General features: G+C 45.1%; 1 protein-coding gene across 6 annotated transcripts in view; it reads left to right on the top strand.

Moving 5' to 3' along the window:
- Nucleotides 1-3,770: 3,770 nt before the first annotated feature.
- Nucleotides 3,771-9,663, top strand: part of exoc3l1 (exocyst complex component 3-like 1) — a 30,969-nt gene continuing 25,076 nt past the window's right edge. For 2 of the 6 annotated variants that reach the window (XM_086109112.1, XM_086109116.1), the window contains exons 1-5: nt 3,771-3,946; nt 5,455-5,633; nt 5,747-5,966; nt 7,869-8,081; nt 9,391-9,584. In XM_086109112.1, the coding sequence (XP_085965238.1) occupies nt 3,904-3,946; nt 5,455-5,633; nt 5,747-5,966; nt 7,869-8,081; nt 9,391-9,584 (849 nt within the window). In that variant the 5' untranslated portion in view covers nt 3,771-3,903. Of the gene's footprint in view, nt 3,947-4,715; nt 4,775-5,454; nt 5,634-5,746; nt 5,967-7,863; nt 8,082-9,390; nt 9,585-9,663 lie in introns of those variants that run through there. The other 4 variants (XM_086109115.1, XM_086109113.1, XM_086109114.1 and 1 more) reach the window with 4 other exon arrangements.

The raw sequence follows: 9,663 nt of genomic DNA, 5'->3' as shown, positions 1-9,663 counted from the left end.
TGTGTATTAAAAGCATCAGCATGAATGGAGGTCCAAGGCAGTCCAATGGAAAAGCTGAAAGAATGTCGGGAAGGCAAGGACCGGTCAGGAATGTCATACAGGAAGTGGTCTAGATTTAGACTTCCTCTTCATCCCATAGCGCCATTGGGTGGAGGCGGCGATGAGGTGCTTAACAAGCTGACAAAAATATAAACAGGATAGTTCTTGTTTGGACTTGTTTTTCCTCTTTCAGTCTCACTCTCTCACATACAATAGATGTTCTGTTTTCTTTTGACAATCATAATAGACACATTTTCATGATGTATGAAGTATTTTTGGCTGCCCACTTGTTTAGTGTGTATGCCTCACGCGCATTTGTATATATTTGAGTCGTTGTGATTATTTCTTGAATCAATTGGTGAATGGTATTCAGCATTCATGAACCTTTGAACAGTGTATGGGGTATGCAGAGAAAAATACTTTTTGTCATCTCGCGACATCTCAATTGGACTACGCCTCTTTTCCTTCATACATCTGGAGGAAACGGTGTCAGACACTTTTGGAGGGGCAGTTGCTCAAACTCGAAAAGAGGGGATATGGAATTTCTTTTGTACGTGAAAACAAAATCAATATAATATATACACAAGATGCTCATTTCCAAAAACAGTAGGATGGCACTGTGATCGACCTGTTAGCACATTTGCCTCACAGTTCAGAGGTCCAGAGTTTGATTCCGAGCTCCTGCCTTACAATGCTGACCCTCAGAGGAGACAAATCCTGTCAAATCCTAACTCCTCCAAATTGTTTTGGGCGGAAAGGGTCATGGCAAAAAAGGCAGAAAATTCTTTTTTCAAGATGAATTTCTGCCTATTATCAGTAAATAAATATGAGGAAATATGATTATTAAATTTCCTTGTCGACTACAATGTTTATGACCCTAAATATTGAGCCCCTAAAATTTTAAGTTCAAAACCACCGTGCTCCAACTAGAAAACGTGTTAGTCTGAAGCCTGGGTTGTGTGCATTATTCATTGGTATTTCCTATAAATCTGTGTTCTTCTTATGAATTTTAATCAATTCTTCCTGGAATGACAACCATATCCACTTGACTTACCCCTGACATATCGATGGCTCTGACTGCCCCAATCACTCACTCGTGCTGTTTTCGCATGAAAACTTGCATAAAGATAAATAAAATAAGATAAGATAAGATATCCTTTATTTGTCCCACACTGGGGAAATTTACAGTCAACAGCAACAAGATTGTGTCCCGAGGGACACGGTCAAACGCGTTCTCCAAGTCCACAGAACACATGTAGACTGGTTGGGCAAGTTCCCACGTACCCTCGAGGACCCTGCTAAGGGTGTAGAGCTGGTCCACTGTTCCACGGCCGGGACGAAAACCACACTGCTCCTCCTCAATCTGAGGCTCGACTTCCTGACGGACCCCCCTCTCCAGCACCCCTGAATAGACCTTACCAGGGAGGCTGAGGAGTGTGATCCCTCTGCAGTTGGAACACACCCTGCGGTCCCCCTTTTTAAAAAGAGGGACCACCACCCCAGTCTGCCAATCCAGAGGGACTCTTCCCGATGACCACACGATGCTGCAGAGGCGTTTCAACCAAGACAGCCCCACAGCATCCAGAGCCTTGAGGAACTCCGGGCGGATCTCATCCACCCCTGGGGCCTTGCCACCGAGGAGCTTTTTAACCACCTCGGTGACTTCAACCACAGAGATAGGAGAGCCCACCTCACGGTCCTCAGACTCTGCTTCCTCCGAGGAAGGCGTGTTGGTGGAGTTGAGGAGGTCTTCGACGTACTCTGCCCACCGGTTCACAACGTCCCGAGTCTAAGTCAGCAGCGCCCCATCCCCACTGTACACGGTGTTAGTGGTGCACTGCTTCCCCCTCCTGAGACGTCGGATGGTGCACCAGAATTTTTCTTCGAAGCCGTCCGGAAGTCGGCTTCCATGGCCTCACCGAACTCTTCCCATGCCCGAGTTTTTGCCTCGGCGACCACCGAAGTTGCGTTCCACTTAGCCAGTCGATACCTGTCAGCTGCCTCTGGGGTCCCACAGGCCATAAAGGCCCGATAGAACTCCTTCTTCAGCTTGACGGCATCCCTTACTGCTGGTGTCCACCAGCGAGTACGGGGGTTGTCACCACGACAGAGCCTACTCACCACCAGGTGGTGATCAGTTGACAGCTCCGCCCCTCTCTTCACCCGAGTGTCCAAAGCATGCGGCCGCAAATCCGATGATACAACCACAAAATCAATCATCGAACTGCGGCCTAGGGTGTCCTGGTGCCAAGTGCACATATGGACACCCTTATGTTTGAACAAGGTGTTCGTTATGGACAATCCGTGACGAGCACAGAAGTCCAACAACAAAACACCACTCGAGTTCTGATCGGGGGTGCCGTTCCTCCCAATCATGCCCTTCCAGGTCTCACTGTCATTGCCCACGTGAAGTCCCCCAGCAGAACAACGGAGTCCCCAGCCGGAATACTCTCCAGCACACCCTCCAAGGACTCCAAAAAGGGTGGGTATGTGGGTATGCATATGCACAAACAACGGTCAGGACCCGTCCCCCTACCCAGAGTGGAAGAGAGTCCAACCCCTCTCGAGAGAACTGGTACCAGAACCCAGGCTGTGTGTGGAGGCAAGTCCAACTATATCCAGTCGGAACTTCTCTACCTCGCACACCAGCTCACCTGCGAGAGGTGACATTCCACGTCCCTAGAGCTAGCTTCTGCAGCCGAGGATCGGACCGCCAGGGTCTCCGCCTTTGGCTGCCGCCCAGCTCACACTGCACCCGACCCCTTTGGCCCCTCCCATGGGTGTTGAGCCCATGAGAAGGGGGACCCACGTTGCCTCTTCGGGCTGAGCCCGGCCGGGCCCCATGGGTGCAGGCCCGACCACCAGGCGCTCGCCATCGAGCCCCACCTCCAGGTCTGGCTCCAGAGGGAGGCCCCGGTGACCCGCGTCCGGGCAAGGGAAACTGAAGTCCATTTGTTTTGTTCACCATAAGGGGTCTTTTGAGCCGTGCTTTGTCTGGTCCCTCACCTCGGACCTGTTTGCCATGGGTGACCCTACCAGGGGAAAAAAGTCCCAGACAACTTAGCTCCGAGGATCATTGGGACACACAAACACCTCCACCACGGTAAGGTGACGGCTCACGGAGGGGTAAATGTATATCATATGCTTTTATTTTTGTTTTTCTCAGTATAATGCCCAAGATGGCCGCTTGTGCGCTAGTGTGTTCGGCGACGCTCCTGCCATTTCGGGTTTTTTTACTTTTCGCAATGCTTGAGATAGATTACCGTGGTCTGAATCGGGGTTAACAGTTTCATTGAGATATGAAACTGTTAACCCCGATTCAGACCAATAGATTTCAATGTGTCAAATGTGCCTCTTCGGAGCGGGTGGGGGTGGGCATAGTGAGATGACAGAGCAATGTAGTGGAGAACCAGCAGCTTCAGAAAATTAAAGAAAACAAATTTCAATCTGTGAAGCTTAACTGTTATGTTAAATTGGTTACTATCTTTATTCATTCATATTTACTATGATTAAAAAAGAGAAAACATTGATTTTAAAGGATGATTTGGGGGCATTGGGCCATTTTATACACAGGTGTATACATGTTATACACAGCTTGGCCCCACTCTCCTCGATGCAGAAAAGCTCCCAGTAGGCTATGCTTCCTTTCCCGCTGCCCCTCCCTGCCACTCACCACTATTCTACATAATTCTCTTCCACCCGCTGCCCTCCCTTCCTGTTGGCCTCTCAGTCGGAAAATATCTGGGGGAGTTGGTCTAGTTTAGAGAAAAAGTAGAATGGATAAGTGCTACTTCTCCATCCACCTTTTTTATTTTCCTCATATCTGTCGGGAGACTTGTGTGCAGACAGGCGACTAGAATAACAATGTCATCAGAGGATCATAGGAATGTTGGCGGCAAATCAGAAGGTAATGCGAGACAAACATATGCTCTTATTAAGTAAATAGCATCCTTTCCTTGAAAGAGTCAGCAGATAACAGACAGTAATAGTAACATTGGGATTCTGCTTTTGAACCAGAAGTTGGAATCGTCTTCGAAGGGAAAAAAAAAGTGCAAGTGGTTATTTGAGAGATTGAAGAATGCTTCCTGCACTGTTAGTGTTTTATTGAACAACGCAAGAATTGCAAGGCTTGCAAATGTCCTCCTTATCACTGACATCTCTCCCTTACTTGAGGTTTATGCTGCTGCCATCGCAGTAAGTTTATGTGTTTGGACCTTAAAACAGCACTGCGTCTTTTTGTGTGTGGAATTGAAATGTTCTTTGAGTGCTTGTGCTGGTTCTTTCCAGCCTTCCGCACATGTTGACATGCACTGTACACTGGTATACATTTGGCTGTTGAGGATATTATAGAACCTATAGGTGTGAATAAGAATTGTTTGTATGGCAGCCCCGAGTCTGTCCCGAGTCTGCGTCATCTCTTAAGACTTATTTAGGTATGTGGGCTAGGTCCAAAGTCCTGTGATCCTGAACTGTTGGCATCATGTGGCAATAGCGGAATTTAAAAAAGAATTCATCAACACAAATGCATTCAGATACTTCACCGTGTGTCAGCAGTCTGGCATCCTATTGTCACTCAGCCAGTAAATGCTGTTGTTGTGCTGGACCGGTATCTTGAGAGTGAGTTCTATCAATTATTGTTTTACATGTTCATTGATGATATTGATTTCGTTACTCAGGTTTACACTTGGAATGAGTTGGAAGATTTTCCTCCCATATTCCAAACCAAGCCTGTGAGGTTAGTTGAAACGACAAATTTGTACATGAGTTTTAATGTGAATGGTTTGCCGAGGTGAACATAGCCGGTGAGTCTCTCAGTGAGCTGCCGTCAGTATTTCAGGCCGGCCCAGTCCGTCTGAGTCGGCATTGAGAACAGACTTACCAGTACTACGTCACACACAGGTGCTGCACACCTGACACGCACCAAATACTGTACAGAAAAAATAAAAAGTAAAAGTAGTGTTGTATACCTTTCAGTCCCACAGACCTCAATGACGTGTCCCTTCTTGTTTTTATGCCACCATGCTCCATATACAGCACTTTGTGTGCAGCGATGGCTGTTTGAAAGTGCTCTATAAATTCAGTTGAGTTGAGTTGATGTCCCTCAAGGGAAAATTCAAATTACATACTAGTCTAGTGAGTACCAGTGTTGTACAACACACATAGAACTGGCTCACACAAATAGAGGCATGCATGGAGAGATTCACACTGAAAAACTTTAACAGGGGTGGTTGGGTTGATGCAAGATGACTCGTGCCTCTCCAACTACTAGTTACCTCTTTTTTGTTCTTTTTGTTTTTATACATTTTTGTCCGTAGTGGGACCCAATGTTCAGTTTGGTGGCTTTCATTGCTGACTTCCCAAAACACTAACGATCACCTAGGAGAAAAATCATCTCCATTCCGCTATTTGGTACAGATTTCACAGTGGCAGTGCCTGATGTGTGGCCAGAGGTGGAGAGGGCAGTGCATTTGGCCCGAGGGGCTGCACTAAAGTGGGCATCGGTCATTTTCTGTCGACCTGAACATCTGAAACGACTGAGCCAGTACAGGAAGAGCGAGAGTCAGAGAACTGCCTCCATACATACCAGACTCAAGGTGACAGCAATGGAACACACCCAGATGGTGATAAAGATAGAATGCAAAAACAGTGCAGTAGTTAAGAGTCTTCTTTATTGAATGCCTCTATTGACCTATAATTATTCCTCCAGTTGATGGTCCATTCGTACTTGGAAGAAGTGGGCTGGGGTATGGAACAGCTCCGAGAGGCACAGGCTGAACTGAGCGAGCCATCTCAGACTTTAAAGAAAGCTGGAGTGGAGTTCAACAGAAATCAAGATGAAATGAAATCTTTGGAGAGGCTGAGAGAAGTGTCAGTCAACCACCGTCAGCTCTTCACCGCTGTCAGCTACCTGCCAAGACTTTACTCTGGTGAGATGCTTTCTTGTAAGTGGCACTTGGGCAGAACATATTGTTGCAAAACATTATTGGGTATTAAAGCACAGTTGCAGTACAATGTGAATATAATCAAATTTAATTTACTGCAGAGTGCTGACTTTGGTAATGCTCGTGCATGTCAGTAAGTTCTAATAAAAATAACTACACTTTCCACATCCATTTGGAATACCTTGGTTTTTTTTTCTTGTAAAAAAATGCTTAATTTTCACTGAACCCATAGTGATATCATTATCGGATTATCCAGCAAAAATATTGGGATGTAAGATTTTTGCCATATCGCACAGGCATAGTCGCGGGGCCATTCACTTGGGGCATGGTTGCTCTGATGCAGGCAATCCTATATCTGGGTTTGAGGTCACCAATGTGGTTAAAATGCTCCTCGATGGCAAATAGAGTTGGCCGGGTGAAACCTCATGAAGGGGTGAGACTTTCCTTCACATTATGCCCAAACAGTCTGGTGTGGTATATCTGGGCCTCAATGGCTCTGGTGCTCAGGGTCTGCTCCTAAGCAGCTAGGATGAGTGCCTATGTGCTGTCCTTCAGGCCTGCCCTCTCTAGCCACTGATAGGACTTCATGAGATCAGCCACTTCAGTTATGGTCCTCCCATGATGGTCCTCTTCCAGCACCTCATCCTCTATTTATTTCCTCCAAAGGTAGCCAAACAGTGACATTTCAATTCATTGATGGTTGTGTCGTTGGTATGTCAACGCCTGCAATGCAAAATACATCAGGAAACGACTGGTAACAAAAAGGTCAGCTGTTGCATTTATTGCATCATAAGATAAGAAAACCTTTTTTTGTCCCACAATGGAGAAATCATCATCGGTGTCACAATTTATTTTTCTGAATATATGAATATCATGAACCTGATCACATACTGTATATTTGCCTTGAATGAAATTTGTATTTAATTTTGTGTATGAATCTCTCAAAAGTTGATTTGATATACCTTTTTCACCCCTCATAATTTGTAGAAATTACAATCCATTAATCGGTATTTGGTTGCACAGTGGCTGACCGGTTTGCATATCCACCTCACAGTGCAGAGGTGCAGGGTTCGATTCTGGCCCCGGCATGCATGTGTGGAGTTTGCATGTTCTCCCCCTGCTGGCGTAGGTTTTCTCTGGGTTCTCCCCTGTCTTGTCCGGGGAAACTAAGACAAAAAGTATGATAAAAATGATGAGATTTATTTGAAAAAGGAAAATAAAAATGAAGAGACACTGTTCACCGATTTGTCAAGGGACCCCAACCCCCGACGTCGTGCACTCTCGTTTTATCTTTTTGGGGCGTGGTGAAGGTCAGCACAATCTGCTTTTTGAGCAGCTACACAGAATGCACACTAGTGCATGAGCAGGCAACTTTGCTTATCCACAAAATAACTGGTCAGCATTCAAAGGTACGAACAGTTACTTATATTTTTGCCCTGTGAGATGTCAAATTCCCATTACACCCCTACCTCCCACATAGTAAAAACAGGCATGGTCGGTTGATCGAACACTCCAAATTGTGTTATTGTTTATTTGTCTATGTGCGGTCTGTGATTGGCTGGCAACCAGTACTCCGCCTAATGCTTGAAGACAGCTGGATAGGCTCCAGCATGTCCCCGACCATCGTGAGGTTACGCGGATTAGATAATGCATGGATAGAAAGGAGGTACTGTATTTGTATCTTGAATCATTCGATGAGTAAATTCCACGTCTCACATGTCTTCTCGTCTTGGGTCTGTTTGCACTGAAAAAAAAAATGTTCCAGGAGATTTACTTATTTCACACATATACATACATATTAGGAAACGAGTAGAAAATGGCGTCAGTTGACCACATTTTAATTAATCACGTGCTACTGAAAGTTAAGTACCTTATTTTTCAGTGCAGTTGGGAGCATGGTTTTGCAAACTGAGCATCTGGTGGAGTCAAGAAAACTCCTGGAAGCCCATGCCTACCTGATGAAACTGGAACAGTGGCAGGATGACATACTCTGGCAGCTTCAGGGGGCTGCTGGGATGCCAGGAAATGAGCTCAGCACTGATGACCAAGAGCTGGTGTCCAGATACTTCTTTGGTGTTAGGAAGCTGGGGGAGACTTTGGGTGAGGCAACCACAACAAATTAACATACATAAGCTAAAGCCACAGGTTCTTTACTTCTTTTTTGTTGCTGTTTTTGTTGACCCTATGTCCAAAAAACTATTTTATTACTTAAGTGAATACACAGCAAGTTCCCAGTACAAATAACAAAAGATAACACGGCAAGCTATGATATAAATGATGTATACTACAGAAAATATACCCTATCAACAACATTGCATGGAAACAATTATGTCAGTTAAAATAAACAAACAAGTAGGATAAGGGGTGTTCACACGGCAATGTTTACTCCGGTGTAGCACCGGGGCTGCCCCCCCATAGAGTGTTCACACATACAAAGTAATACTGGTGTAGCCCCTGAAAATAGCTTAAACCGGAGCAAATTTAATCCTGCTCAGGAGGTGGTTTAAAAATTTACTCCGGAGCAAATGCTTGTTTGTGGGGCAGCACCAATATAAAATGGGACATGTGAACGCTACAGGGGTAGACTCGCTCCGACGCGTGAGAAGAGTTGATTACATACGGGTATTGAATGCGTTGATTTTGTGCTCTGTTGTACTTCTTTCCTTTCTCCCTCTCATCCTTTTACAGTGTTTGATTGACCACAGCGTTGATTTGTCTGGAGAAGTAGTTTTTTGATATGTCACAAAGAAGGCGGGGAAAAGGAAGTACACTTTACGAATGCCCTGCTCAATGTCTCTCTGTTTTATTTTTGTATTATTATTATTATTATTATTATTATTATCATTATCGTATTGCACGGCCACAGAAACTGCCATGTGAACGCAAGTGGGGCTGCACCAGGGTTAACACGCTTCTCTTTATTTAGTAAGCAGCTTTATACGTGTGAACGCTTCACAAAATTTACACCGGTGTATGATATATCGCAACAAAATACATCGGTGCAGCACCAATGCAAATGTGTGCCGTGTGAACACCCCTATAGATGTGTTTTAATTATTCCATGCCTTCATACCATAATGACATGTTGTAAATCAGACACAACAAATCTTGTCAAAGTCAAATCATTTTAAGTGAAGGTCATTTGTTAAGCCCTTAATAACAAAGGAGTCTCCAAGAGCTTCGCAGGCCCACAGTTGACAAAGATGAGACGCATCCTGTGATATAGCCCCCCCCCTCCACAACCAGGCAACGGGGGGAAAAAACAGAGATGGAGGGGTTCCCCTTGTTCCCCTTTCAGAATGACTCAATGGGCAACAGTTTATCACATATTATGAAGTTCTACAAAGTTAGCTAAACCATCATGCTATTTTCTTTCACCATGACAAATTTTCATTTCCCATCACTGCAGGAAAGGAGCTGTGGGCAGTCGTGAGCAATGCCTTGACTGTGGTTCGCCAAAACCCCACATCATTTGTTTCAACTGTGAGGATTATAGAGCGGGAAGAAGCTATTGACAGAACTCTGCTGGAGGAACAAGCTGAGGGCAATGCTAGACCCCTACCACCTGGACGACCTCGTTGCTGGAGAGCATGTTTTTTCAAGGTGTCTCTGCTATGAATTATTTATTTATTTATTTTTACAATAATATGATCTATGCACCCCCACTAGCCATGACACAGAA

This window comes from Hippocampus guttulatus, chromosome 4, assembly GCF_054856545.1.
Source record: "Hippocampus guttulatus isolate MCC_2025c chromosome 4, RoL_Hgut_1.0, whole genome shotgun sequence".
NCBI lineage: Eukaryota > Metazoa > Chordata > Actinopteri > Syngnathiformes > Syngnathidae > Hippocampus > Hippocampus guttulatus.
The sequence above is the reverse complement of the archived record's forward strand: the minus strand, read 5'-3'. Positions and strand labels throughout refer to the sequence as shown.